This window comes from Hemitrygon akajei, chromosome 13 (assembly GCF_048418815.1).
Source record: "Hemitrygon akajei chromosome 13, sHemAka1.3, whole genome shotgun sequence".
NCBI classification, from domain to species: Eukaryota; Metazoa; Chordata; class Chondrichthyes; order Myliobatiformes; family Dasyatidae; genus Hemitrygon; species Hemitrygon akajei.
This window is the reverse complement of record NC_133136.1, coordinates 38282199-38297148: the sequence shown is the minus strand read 5'-3', so window position 1 is coordinate 38297148 and position 14950 is coordinate 38282199. Positions and strand designations below refer to the sequence as shown.

The window sequence follows — 14950 nt, the reverse complement described above, 5'->3', positions numbered from 1 at the left end:
TAAATGGCACCTCTTTTTCTTGCATCTTCAGAAACAGCTCTTTAATATCATTATTTTTCCCTTTCAGAGTTCTTTTGAAGACCCTGACCTGGAGTTAACACTGACGACGGTTCCTTGTGGGAATAGGATCCACTCTTGGAGTTTTATAACCGGTTGTTGTTGTTCAGCACGCCAAGGGCTCGGTCTAAGAGTTTGGCTCAGTTGTGGAGGCCTAGGATCTCGGGGCTCGGGAGACAGGTGGATCGAAGGTCGGAGTAACAGCAAGAGACCCGTGTGGTTTCGAGGGAGTCGGAATATCTATGGCTGTGTGCCCAGATCTTTGGACACAGAGCTTGAAAAAAAAGCGGTGTAATGGACTTTTAACATCGTACACCAGCAAGTTGTTTGTTATGTCTTCCCACTCGAAGTACAGGAGGGAATGGAGTGTGGGGGAACTTTAGGGTTCTAGCATTTGACTGTCGTTCATTCTTTGAGGCATTCCTCTTTTCATGAATGGCTGTGAAGAAAAAGCATTTCAGGATGTATACTGTATACATTTCTCTGACGTTAAATGTACCTTTGAAACTTTTGAACAAAAATAACAAATATAGGTGATTTCAAGAAATGCTGCGTGTTAGGCATATTTCATGTGATTTTCATTATCTGCAGCCCAAAATCCATAAGGTAGTATCAGGAAGCAGAATATTTGATGCCTGGTGCTATTGGCCCTTTCATTCCAACAAACATATCCCCAACTACCATCTGGGTGATGGATATTGCCATCGGCTCTTTACAATCTTCACAAAGCTGTGAATAAAAGGATACCATCTATATTAATCCAGTGTAATAATATCATTTGGATTTGGATTGTCAATATTTGAAAGTAAATGCAATAAAGTGGCATATTCAAATGACGTTTCTCAAATTTAGTTGGTCTTTTAAGACATCATTTAGCATGCATTCACATAGGATCTGAATAAATATTTTCTACATGTTCTCAGGTTACAGGATTTTAATGAAATGTAAGGAGATAGACATCAGAATTAAAAGCAATCCCTCTCAGAAACCTATAATGTTTGCTGAAAATTTCTGATTCACTTTGACCCTGTCATGTGACTTTCAATAACTGATATCGATTCAGAACAGTAGATTTGAAAAATTTCACGTTCTTCAGTGGTTTAGGGTGTTGGTGGGACACTGAAATAAATAAACCACTTCCCTCTAATTTCATTATAAATTCAATAACTTTGGTGTTATCACAGAAGAAACAACGATGAATCCTTCACTGTACAATCCACTTGTTTTGTTAATTGTCGTCTTCCTAGCTCCAGCGTGTAAGTAGCAAAATAAGGAATACTTAGATACTTTCTATTCATGAAAGCATTTATTTTAATTATATTTAATTTATGATGCACATTATAATCATGGTTTATGGTAAGTACTGTACATTTACTGTTTTAGCTACATTAATATTTATCTTCTATATATGCCAATAGATCTCTACTTCATTGATTTTATTTCTCATTTGGAGAGGACAACTATATAAAATGTGGTTATAAAATTTCAATGAGCAACATGTCAAGCAGCATCTATGGAGGGAAGGAAATTGTAGAAGTGTCGGCTTATTGTTTCTCCAGCCTGTGGCATCTGCTGTTTCTTGTGTCTCCTTGTACTACTATCAATTTCTCCTGTAAATCTACTTTGTAATATTTAATTTTTAACTAAGTACTATTATCTTGAGGATTAATGAGAAGCTGTTGAATTTAATTTTGCAGCTATATAGGAGCCTGGTCAGACCCCACTTGGAATACTGTGCTCAATTCTAGTCGCCTCATTACAGGAAGGATGTAGAAACCATAGAGAGGGGGCAAAGGATGTTGGCCTGGATTGGGGAGCATGCCTTATGAGAACAGGTTGAATGAGCTCGGCCTTTTCTCCTTGGAGCGATGGAGGATGAGAAGTGACCTGATAGAGGTATACATGATATTGAGAGGAATTGATTGTGTAGATAGTCAGAGGCTTTTCCCCAGGGCTGAAATAGATAGCAGGAGAGGGCATAGTTTTGAGGTGCTTGGACGTAGGTACAGAGGAGATGTCAGGGGTAAGTTTTTACGCAGAGAGTGGTGAGTGCATGGAATGGGCTGCCAGCAGCGTTGATGGAGGTGGAATCGATAAGATCTTTTAAGAGACTCCTGGATGGCAACATGGTGCTTAGAAAAATAGAGGGATATGGGTGAAGCCTAGGTAGTTCTAAGGTAAGGACATGTTCGGCACAGCTTTGTGGGCCAAAGGGCCTGTATTGTGCTGTAGGTTTTCATATGTTTCTATGACTGTCTCATCAGCTCACTGCCATTATCGCTCCTCGGTTATTCCCAGCTCCCCCCAGTCGCTGCCTCACTTCCCCTTTAAAAGAGCAATATCTTTCTTCATTGTTTGGCGTTCCCAGTAGTTGCCCATGGACCATCCCGCACCCCCTGGGCCAGACGGTTCCACGTATTCCTTGGGCACTTCGCTTCTACCAACATGTGTATATCTTTAGTGTGCATCTGGTGAACCTCTCCCTGAAATATCTCCACAATAATTCCCACACTATGCGAAATAGAAATGACGGGTACCAGCTAAACAGCACTTACATAAAGCCACAGAGTATGTACTCCGCAATCTGCCACTTTTGAGTACCTGAACTCATGACGTCTGTTGTGTTCCTTCACATCACACTCGCAAAACGTGTACTCTGAAATGCAGCTCCCCGATCGAATGAGTTTCCATGTCCCCACTCTGGCGTTGTGAAACGTCGGTAACCACCCTTCAGAACTGGTGGCTTCGTCTCACCAAATTAACATGCAAAGTTTTGTCTCTTACATAAACAAACATGCACACACACACATCACATTTATACCTACCAGTTCAGCTCTCCGTGTTTGTGATTACCCGTGTTCCCGTGTACCACCAACCCGAACAGATCCAAGTGTAAGTGCTATTTCTTAAAATACTCACCCAGTTAGACTGCTAAAATTGCTGGCCACACTATGGGTCAGGAAGGTATCCCACTCCTGACACCAAATGTTGTTGTGTGAATGAAATCGCTGGAGAAAATTACTGGTAGATACAAAGCAGCTTCCTTATTCGACAAAACAAGGTGCAGCAGGCATCATTCGGAGACGCTTTTGGTCGAAAGATCTCCAGGCCCGACATGGGGCTCAATATTTTATGTGCTCAACATCAAAGGAGAACTTTATATTTACAATGTATGAATAATACTTTCTTTGAAACAACACACAAACTTCACACCTCCTGATTTGCATGCACACCACAGACATCTGATTTTAATGAATTTTTATCAACATTGTCTAGTCTGGGATTCATGACTTTTATGAGCCCATTGTTCAGAGATGCTCTCCAAATTAAATCCACAATGTATATTCAGATACGGACACTTCTAACCAAAGTCATTTGTTAAATGTAAATTGCTAATCCCAAAATTCCCTCTAACACCTTCAACACATCTATTCCCGGGATGCAGTTTTGGGTTTCTCTCCCTCTACTATTGATGCTCGCCTCACCCGAATCTCCTCCATTTCCTGTACATCTACACTCACTCCATCTTCCCTCTGCCGTAACAGTGATAGAGTTCCTCTTGTCCTTGCCTACTCGCCCATCAGCCTCTGCATCCAACACATTATCCTCCGCAATGTACACCATCTGTAAAGGAAACCTACCACTAATCATATCTTTACCTCCCCCCACCCCCCGCTTTCTACAGCGATCGATCCAGTGCCATATTGGGCTGAGTCCATTACTCTCTGCACATTCTTACACTCTTGTACATTCGAATTGCTGTGCAAGGCCATGGTACAACTACTCTAGGGTTATCCCTGTCAAGGGTAATTAGAGATGGCTAATAATTGCTGGCATTGTCAGTGATGTTCACAACATGTGTGTGAATAAACATGTATGTGAAATAAAACATCAGTATCTTCTATATATTGCAGATCCCGGAGCTAAAATTATTGGAGGTCATGAAGTCAAACCGCATTCAAGAACTTTCATGGCATCTCTCCAAAGACTTCGCCGGAACAGTAAATATGTTCACTATTGCGGAGGTGTTTTGATCAGACCAAACTGGATACTAACTGCAGCACACTGTGAAAAGTAAGCCATGTGGTGTATGAATGAAAAAGATATTTTGTGATTAACATACAAGTGCTTAGCTCCCAATCCTAGCTTTCATAAAATAATTCCTTTTATACTGTTGTCACATCATCATTAATATGTGTATCATCGTATTATTGGCATTTATTTTTATTAGCAGGTGTCAGTTTGAATGGTCAGATATATACTCAGTGGCCACATTATTAGGTACCTCCTGTAGCTAAAAAAAGTGGCCACTGAGTGTATGTTCATGGTCTTCTCTTGCTGTAGCCCGTCTACTTCAGGGTTTGACATATTGTGAGTTCAGAGATGCTCTTCTGAACACCACTGTTGTAACACGTGGTTATTTGAGTTACTGTCGACTGCCTGCCTGCTTGAACCAGTCTGGCCATTCTCATCTTCCCTCTCTCATCTACAAAGCGTTTTTGCCGACAGAACTTCTACTCACTGGATTCTTTTTCTTGTTTATCACACCATTCTCTGTAAAAGCTAGAGAATGTTTTACCTGAAAATCCCAGGAGACCAGCAGATACTCAAACCATCCCGTCTGGCACCAACAACCATTCCATGGTCAAATTCACTTAGATCACATTTCTTACCCATTCTGATATTTAGTCTGAACAACAACTGAATCTCTTGACCATGTCTGCAAGGAGTGATTTACAATGAGCTTGTCTGATGAACACTTTGAAACAATTTCAATCAGGAGTATAATCTTGGTTCTTGCTTGGATGCTGATTTGCTTTTGAAATTTGCACATTAACTATCAAACATAATGTTCCTGAATTTTATATTTCTATAAAGTTTACTATTTGATTGCTTGCTTCCTGATGAATTTCTGTGAACTATTTTTTAAGCAAAGTGTAACTAATTTTCTTTATTTTCAGAACAATTGCATCAGGCCAGTCTCTTCAAGCAGTTCTTGGAGCACATTTTCTTTCAAAGATTGAGAGAAGTCAACAAAGACTGCGCATCATCAGACAGATTCCCATTACAAAATACAACAAGAAGACTAAGAAAGATGATATCATGCTGCTGCAAGTATGAATTTTTTTCTCATTCTTACGCAGTGTTTAAAACTTTAATTTGCTTATTAGCAATGTTTACTTTACTGAACAATAACTGTTGAATGGCTTTTGTGACTTGGATAAGAATGATTTTCATTTTCATTTTAAAAATCTTTTTATTAATTATTATTGAAGATGAACAAAAACAAGATACATTAAGTCAATATGTCATTATATACAATAAAGAATTAAATTAGCAAATAACTGATTAACAAAGCTAAGCAATATATCAATAATAAGAGAAAATAAATTGTTAAGAATATTTTTTGAGAGAAAAAAAGGGAATAAAATAACATCTACTGACTAAAAAAAACCCCTACTAACTGAAAAAAAAAGCAAAAATAAATTGGAAGCACAACCCCGGAGCTATACATCATACAAGCTTCCATAGAAAAAAATATCAATCTGCCAACTCAAATCCATTTTAAAAAATTGGAAGGAAACCATATTAATTAACTCAAATCAAGTGATAGTAGCGGGTGAATGAACCCTACCTTTTCTTAAAATCAACTCGAGGATCGAAAGTTCGACTTCTGATTTTCTCTAAACTAAGGCATAACATCACCTGAGAGAACCATTGTATCAAAGCAGGAGCAGAAACATCATTCCATTTCAACAAAATAGCTCTTCTGGCAAATAATGTAACAAATGCAATTACATGTTGGTCTGATGGAGAAATACCATGAATATATTGAGGGACTATACCAAATAAAACTGTCAATTTATTTGGACGTAAATTAATTTTTAAATTTTTAGAAATTGTAGAGAAAATAGACTTCCAAAAATGTTTCAGTACAGAACACGACTAAAACATATGTGTCAATGTAGGTGTCTCGGTTTTCTAATCAACATTAGAAAATATTTTAGACAGTCTCTCCTTTGTCAAATATTAACGATGTACAATTTTAAATTGAATTAGAGAGTGATTGGCACAGATCGAAGAAGAGTTAACCAACTTCAAAATCCGCAACCAATCTTCTGTTATCAGTTCATGTTAAGCTTTCTCTCCCAATCTTGCTTAATCTTAAGTGAACAGTAATTGTGCTGTTGTAACAATAAATTATAAATTTTCCCAATAAAACCCTTCACTAAAGGACTAATTTTTAAAATAATATCTAACAGGTCAGAATCTTGTAAATATGAAAAATTACTTAAGTATTTTTGAAAGAAGTGTCTGACCTGAAGATATTGCAGGAAATGTGAATATGAGAGAGATTATTTAGTTACTAACTTCTCAAAAGACATCAATCAGCCATCCTGGAACAGATCCATGAAGGAATAAATCCATTTATTCCTCCAAAAAAGAAAGGTAGGATCACTTAATGAAGGTTTAAATAAATAATTTCGATAAATTAAACTAAAAAGTTTAAATATTTTAAGATTAAAAAAGTTACGTAACTGGAACCAAATTTGTAATGACTGCTTAATCACAGGATATAAATTTAAATTAGTAATTTTGGCCAGTTGTACAGGTAGAGAAGCTCATAATAATGAGGTTAAGTGAAACTGTTCCACTGCAGTCAATTCCAAATTAGCCCAAGCTGGTCATTCATCTCTATCAATCCAATATAACCAAAAGCTCATATAACTTATATTGACAGCCCAATAATACATTCTTAAATTAGGCAAAGCAAGACCTCCATCCTTTTTAAATTTTTGTAAATGATATTTACCAATTCTTGGTCTTTTATTATTCCAAACAGAAGATGAAATAATAGAGTCAACCTGATTGAAAAACTTCTTAGTTAAAAAAAGGGATATTTTGAAATACATATAAAAATTTTGGTAAAATTATCATTTTAGCTGCATGAATTCGACTGACTAATGAAAGTGTAAGTGGATTCCATCTGCAAAATAATTGCTTCATAAAATCTGCTAAAGGAACCAAATTAGCTTCATAAAGGTCTTTATGACTTTTAGTGATAATAATACCTAAATATTTAAATGAGTCTGTAACTCTAAAAGAAATGTTATCATATATAGAAGCAGAATCATTTAGGGGAAATAATTCACTTTTATGAAGGTTTTGTTTATATCCCAAAAACTTTCCAAAATCATTTAATAATTTTAATAAACTAGGAATGGACATTTCAGGATTTGAAATATAAACTAAGAGATCATCAGCATAAAGAGAGATCTTATGAACAGTCCCATTTATGAAAATTCCATGAATATCTTTAGCGTCACGAAGTGCAATAGCCAAGGGTTCCAGCACCAAATTAAATAACAAAGGACTTAACGGACATCCTTGTCTTGTACCCCATGAAAGTCGAGAAAAAGGAGATCTGCAATTGTTAGTAATAACAGTAGCAATAGGGCTTTTATATATCATTCTAATCCACTAATTAAAATTAATACCAAAGCCGAATTTCTCTAAAACACTTAATAAGTATTTCCATTCAACTCTGTCAAATGCCTTTTCAGCATCAAGAGAGACAACACATTGGGGAGTCTTAGAAAAGGATGAATATATAACATTTAACAGTCTTCGAACATTAGAGAAAGAATAACAGCCTTTTACAAAACCTATTTGGTCTTGAGAGATAATTTTAGCTAGAAAATTCTCCAGCCGATTAGCCATTATTTTAGAGAATTTTAGCATCCACATTTAATAATGAAATCAGTCTATATGAAGCACAGTCAGTAGAATCTTTATCTTTCTTAAGAATTAAAGAAATGAAAGGTTCATAAAATGTGGGAGGTAACTCTCCTATCAAAAAAGAATCTTTAAGCATTTCCGACCTATATGGAGAGAGCAATTATTCAATTTTTTTATAAAATCCTACAGAATAACCATCCAGTCCAGGAGCTTTACTTGATTGCATTGAAAAAATAGCTTTCTGAATTTCAATCTCAGTAACAGGAGCATCAAGAGTTTGTTGATCTTCAACAGAAATTTGAGGAAAACTGATCTTTTGTAAAAAGGAATTCATTTTAGAAGAATCAACTGGAAACTGAGATTTATAAAGTTCAATATAAAAGTCTTGAAAAATTTTATTAATATCTTCATAATAACATGCTAAACTACCATCTCCCTTACGAATTTTTTATATGTCTTTTAGCTCTAGCTGCTTTTAATTGAGATGCTAATAGCTTATTATTTTTATCTCCAAACAAATAAAATTGACTTTTCAGCTTAAGCAAATTTATTTCAATAGGATAAGCTAATAGTAAATTATATTGTGATTGAAGTTCAACTCTTTGTTTAAAAAAATCAATGTTAGGAGAGATTGCATAAATATTATCCAAGTCTTTAATTTGTTTGGAAATCTTATCTAACTCTGTTTTTGTCTGTTTCTTAAGCTTAGCTAAATAGGAGGATATCTGACCATGCAAATATGCTTTAAATTTATCCCATATAATCAATTTCCACACATCTCCCATATTATTAAAAAGAAAAAAAATCTTTTATCTGAACTTTAATAAATTTGATGAAGTCCGAACTTTGTAATAAATTCTCTGGAAAACGCCAAGGCAAATTTGCAATAGCGACACCATTCAATTCAAAAGCTAAACTTAAAGGCGCATGATCCGAGAGAGCTATAGCATCATATTCACATTTCTGGACTTTGGACAAAAATTGGGAATCAACTATAAAGTAATCAATTCTCAAATATTTTTTGTGAACATGTGAAAAAATAATAATCTCTATCATTAGGATGTAAATGTCTCCAAATTTCAACCAGGCCAAAGTCAATTAAAAAAGAGTTAATAAGTGGCGCAGAACTACTCGGAAGCTGCTGATTGGTTGAACTTTTGTCTATCAAAGGATTTAAACAATAGTTGAAATCACCACCCATTAACAACATATATTCATTTAAATCCGGCAATAAAGCAAATACATTTTTAAAAAACAGAAGGATCATCCATATTAGGTCCATGTAGGTTAACCAGAACAATTTCTCTATTACAAATTGTTCCTTTAACAATTAAAAATCTACCATTAATATCTGACACAATGTCTTCTTGGATAAATAAAATATTAGATTTAATAAAAATAGATACTCCCTTTGTTTTGTTTTGACAGGTAGTGTGAAATTTAAGGCCCTTCCACATTTTAAAAAATCTATTTTGATCACCCATTTTGATATGCATTTCTAGAACAAAAATTATATCGGGTTGGAATCAATTAATAATTTTGAAAGTCTTCTTTCGCTTAATAGGATGGTTCCAACCATGTACATTCCAACTCATAACATTTATCTGTTTAATTGCCATTAAAAAAATTTATTTTATTTAACACATAGATACACGCATACCAGCTCAGGCTAATCAAAACTGGCAGTGATAAGTATAACCATATACAAAATATGCATGCTCTGGAACTCTGTAATGGGAAAAAAATACAAAAAAGAAAACTAAAATTAATCTTACAATTAATCCTATAAATCAAAACTAACCCCAATCTTACCACCACCCCCAAAAAGCCCGAAATTTGGCAAAAAAGGCCAAAATGCCTCCCCATAGAGTAAAAAAAGAGAGACTCCACAAGCTGCCCATTTTATAATAGTGGTTTTAAAAAGCTTTCCTTAATTCCTCCCCCCAGTTACAAAAAAAAGATAACATACGGCCCTAAAATAGAAAAACACTGCAAAGGAAAAAAAATATTTTGCTAAATATAAAAAGCTAAAACACTACAAAGCTACGCACCACCATATCAAGTCATGTTAACTGGTTATTCTGCCCACTTACAGGCCTTACTTCTAAGTGATATATAAGCAACTTAAATATCAATTTGCTTTAATGCCTTCATCGCTTTACAGAGTATTATTGTGCTGAAACAATGGACACTGGTGAGGCTGGGTAATCATTAAAACATGGAGCAGATTCCCAACTGAAATAGTTAATACAAGAGGGCACAACTTTACGGTGATCAGAAGAAAGTATAGGGATCTCAGAGATGCTTTTTTCATAGACCAGTGGGTACATGGTAAGATCTATCATGGGTAGGCATAGAGACAGACACAACAAAGACATTCAAGAAACTCCTAAATAGGCTCACAGTAAAAAACAAATAGAATTTTCTACAGGGCAAAAGCATTTGATTAATCGTAAAGTAGATTGAAATGTAAACAACATGGACTGAAAGTCCAGCACTGTTCAGTTTTTCTCTACAACATCTAGCTCCCAATATCCAACATAAAAGTTCAGAGAAAGAAATATTTATACTTAATCCTTAAAAGCAGCTGTAAATGCAAAAACAATCTCCAAGGACACCAAAACAATAAAATTAAACAAAGGAGAAAAATACCTATGTAATCTCTAATGAAGAAAAATCAGCACCATTTTCCATTTAACTGACACGGCCAATGAAAAATGGTTTTTTTTAAAACAAATTATCTATCGACTAAGCACTCCCAACTATATATATATATATATATATATATATATATATATATATATATATATATATATAAGAAAAAGACCTTATGAACTATGGAAACTATCACTTAATTAATGAAAAAAGGAGGATAAAAACAAATAATCAAACTATCTGTCCGTTGTCTTAATTCGCTCAGTAGATCAAGCAGATTTCAGAAAAGTCATTCATCATTCACATCGAAAAGTTCACATCATCTTTAAATGGTCAATCGATCAAAGGACATCTTAAGCAAATCAGAAATATTCAGAGCTTATCTTCTTTCCGAAAGAACAATTATTCAGCCCACCTAAAACCATTCAAACCTCAGCTACAACTGGAATAGAGTTAACATAGTCCAATGCCTCTTTGGCGTCCAGAAAAACACGTGGAGTTGAATCTTTGGAAAATAATCTTAATCGGGCTGGATATTGAAGTGATGGGAATAATCCCTTATCATAGGCTATCTTCATGGTTGGAACAAATTTAGACCACAGGTCCATAACTTCCCGTGGATAATTTTCATAAAAACGAACCTCGGAACCTTTAAATTTAAAAACTCTTTGTTTCCTTGCATATTTTATGATTTGGTCTTCAACTTTAAAATGAAGAAAGGAAACCAAAACTGACCTTGGTTTATCCGAGTTCCAAGATTTCAAAGTGAAAATTCTATGCGCTCTTTCGATGTCGGGAGGTTGAGGAAAAATATCCAGAAACAGAGATTGAAAGAAGTTCACGAAATAGTCTAATAAATCTCCAGTCTCAGATCCTTCCTTCAATCCAACAATTCAAATATTATTCCGACAAGATCTTGCTTCTAAATCGATAATCTTACTTTGGGACTTGTCCAAACGAGCAGAAATATACACGATTGGGCCGGAAGGGCCTGTTACTGTATTCTGTCTTTAAACTAAATTAAATATAAACTTTAATTAAAAGTGTGATAGCTACTAAGTTTAAATTATTGGAGTTTAGTTATTAACAAAGAAAGAGTTAGAGTGAAGAACCTTCACAGTAGGATCAGTGCTTTATGACCATCATCCACAACACAATTTTCATGATAAATTATCAATTACATCATATGAAATGAAATTGATATTTAATTTTATTGGTCACGTTTAATTGAGTCTCTGTCCCTTTGATCATCTGAAAATAAAGAAAGCAGATTATCTGCAAAGTACAGAATTCTGGAAAAAAATATTTAAATTGATAAGCTAACAAATCTCTTCAGGAGTAAAGAGATAATTCAAGATATTCTTCACCTTTAGGAGCACATATGCATGAATTCAATATTTTTGTGTCAACAGCTCGAGACTGATGCAAAAATCAACCAGTATGTGAATGTGCTCAACCTTCCCAAAGGAGGAATTACCGACATGAAATCTGGAACAAGGTGCACCGTGGCAGGATGGGGAAAAACAAAAATAAACAATTACTCTGACACACTTCAAGAGGTGAAGGTCAAGGTAATTGATCGCCGAACATGCAACAGCATGGATTATTACAATCATAGACCTGAAATAACTCAGGACATGATCTGTGTTGGTGACAGCAAGGGCAGAGGAGATTCATGTCAGGTGAGTGTGATGTCTAGCCGTGTTATCAGTAACATTTCTATCAAGTTATTGGATTAAGTATAAAAACCCCAGTAATTCACTGGGGCCTTCTATAGATTGAAACTTTCCACCCTTCCTCAGTGTTATTGTGACTGACTCTTACCTGCTTTCTGAAGGGCAACTCAGTTGCATTAAAAAGTCTTCAGAATGTGGTCCAGCATTACCTTAGGGAAACTAGATTAGGCCATAAATGCTACACTCACAGGTAATGTCCACATCCCAAGGTGGATTTAAAAAAAAAATCAGTTAAGTAAATGTGTATGTGTTGATTATGGAGGAACCATTTTCTCACATTTTCAAGTATTTCATATCTAGGCCCTGAATTTAGATGTCAACGTAACTCACTATGATTTCTCTACCAATAAACTTTGTCTACCGTCAGTGTGATGATGAAATGGGCAGATGCAAGATAACAGAGTCAATCCAGAGAAATGTAACGTATTGACATGTCTAAAATGTAAAGAGAATTTATTCTAAATCGTGTCAATTTGAAAATAAGGATCATGCTAGATCTAGTGCTGTGTCTGATCCTAACATCCAGTTGGGACAGAGTGGATCAGTCTGTCTGACACTCTGTACCCATGAGGTGCCCTGTGAGACAGGCCAGGCTCGGGACGCTGAGCAGAATCAGGAATTGGATCCTGAGGATTTGCCTCCATGAATATCCTGACAGCCTTCAACAGCTCACAGTGAAAAATGCCAGAGATGATTAAAAACTACACAAGCATATTTAATGAAAGTTGTTTTCTATAAAATGGCTAATTTAGGAATAAACTCAATCCAGGCCATGGGAAAAATTCCATGAAAAGACTCTTTGTGAGTCCAGTTACCTACATTTGCTCCTAAAGTAAACTCACACTTCCTCGGTACAGCTGGGCACGGATAATGAATTGTGATATGATGTCAAACTGACAGTTTGCAGTCTGTCACTTTAGCTAATTCTGCTCAATTGTCACCTTCATCTTTTTCTCTCTCTTCCAGGGTGATTCAGGCGGCCCTTTGATATGCAAGAAAATGTACACTGGGATCGTGTCCTTTGGCAAAGGATGTGCAATTGCCAAAAAGCCTGGGGTGTACACTTTACTAACAAAGAGATACATTGATTGGATTCGGGATACAATTGGTTGACCGCTGAAGAATGCTGAAGAGCTGTACTGAGTTATCACAATCCTGCTTCACTCTGCTTTACTTACACTGATGCTCAGTTAATTGGCCTAGAGGGCTGGCTTGCCTCTATCCTTACCTTTTCTGTTTTGCATAAAATGTTACTGCAAAGTGCAATAAAAAACAATAATTATCAAATTCCTTGCCTTGTGAAATTCCTGTCCACTGATGTAAGTTATGAAAGTGAACTGAACCACATGTAGCTGACATTTTAGACTAGCAGCAGTGACTTGCTTTGCACCATAGAGATGTCGATAGTGGAGGCAATCAGATTGTGAGATCATTAGGATTTGCATTAAAATATCACAGATTGATGGTGGAGTAGCTTTATAGAGGTTGTCGCAACTTCATGGACAGAAGGGGCTGCCCGGTGCTGTGAAGTTCCTTGTTCTGTCAAGTAAATATTTAACTTTGGAACTGAATGCTCCTCTTGCACTACCAATGGTCGAATGAGATTTACAGGAAGATGTTGTTTCCTGCTTCTCATTGCTAACTGTCACAACTCCAACAGTGACCTCAGGTCAGCTGCAGGGTCATCAGCCGGGACCACCACTCATTGATATTTCTCTCCCTTTGCCCTGGTCCATCTCCTGGTGGCACAGCAGTGACACGGGCCTCCCTGTCACCGCCTGCAGCTTCCAATGGGGTTTGTTGGTCCCTCAATTATGTCCTTCCTCTTCAGCCACAGCCAAAAGCTGCCCTTTTCTGCCTCTTCAGCCAGCTCTCTGGTGGCCCTCCTGAGCCTCATTCCTGTCACTGCCCTATCACAGGGTAACCTTGTCAGGGTAAATGATTGCCTCATGTCTTACACTCAGCTGCTAGGACTGAGTACTTCAGCCTCTTCCACTCATGGGCAGCCTCCACTCCTTCCTCCCATGGGATGGTTAACTCAATGAGAACCTCTGCACTGTGAGATGGAGCAGCTGCTCTCAATTTATCAATTGTCTCAGCTTAATTTGCCTATATAACAGAAGCCTAATGTCTCCATGATATCCAGACACCTCCTTAGTTGAACGATTATCTCAACTCTCCAAATGTTTCACAGGATGGTATAAAAAATCTAAGGAACTTCGCAATTCCCATTTCCAACCCCAGTTGTAGGTTGCACACTTTGAAGGCAGCCACTGCAGGGAAGCTGCATGTTGAATGAAATCAAATTGGGACAGTTAACATGATTGAGAGTTGAAGAACTGTGGGAGGGAGGGAATCAGGAAGAGAGTGGGCCACTCTAAAACAGAGGTCAGAAAGTTAACTGAGGAACTGAGATGCAGAAAGAGTGATTGAGCAATAGATGAGCTTCAGGGTGAGAAGTGATTGGGAAATCAGAGTGATAGACACAGGACATGGTGATTTGGGCACTGTAGGGAAAGTCGTATCAAAAAACCAAAGTCTGAAAATGAATTATAATCTTTATTCATCACTATACATTTAGAATTAACACAACGCAAGAAAAAATGGATGAATTTCAGCCTTGAGGTGCTTTTTGAACATTGAATAAGCTGCAAATATCTTATTTGTAGAACCTAATTACTGGATTTCACGATTCTATAATGACAAACCAATCCATGCTGAATTGTACAATGATAATTCAAATTCATTTTTCTGGCTCTATT

The 14950-nt window shown here is 36.3% G+C and overlaps 1 protein-coding gene across 1 annotated transcript; it reads left to right on the top strand.

Annotated features, from left to right (window-relative positions):
• Positions 1–1208: 1208 nt before the first annotated feature.
• On the top strand, positions 1209–13475 carry LOC140737777 (granzyme K-like). The gene is made up of 5 exons (XM_073064409.1): positions 1209–1313; positions 3972–4131; positions 5019–5172; positions 11865–12134; positions 13155–13475. Exons 1-5 carry the CDS (start codon positions 1253–1255, stop codon positions 13299–13301), a joined length of 792 nt encoding a protein of 263 aa, XP_072920510.1. The 5' UTR covers positions 1209–1252; the 3' UTR covers positions 13302–13475.
• The last annotated feature ends 1475 nt before the right edge of the window (positions 13476–14950 follow it).

Excerpts from the sequence above, each read along its gene's own strand:
- LOC140737777 (XM_073064409.1), top strand. The coding sequence starts at position 1,253 with ATGAATCCTTCACTGTACAATCCACTTGTTTTGTTAATTGTCGTCTTC. Across the intron at positions 1,314-3,971 it reads CGTCTTCCTAGCTCCAGCGT|ATCCCGGAGCTAAAATTATT; the intron begins GTAAGTAGCAAA and ends TATATATTGCAG. Across the intron at positions 4,132-5,018 it reads ACTGCAGCACACTGTGAAAA|AACAATTGCATCAGGCCAGT; the intron begins GTAAGCCATGTG and ends CTTTATTTTCAG.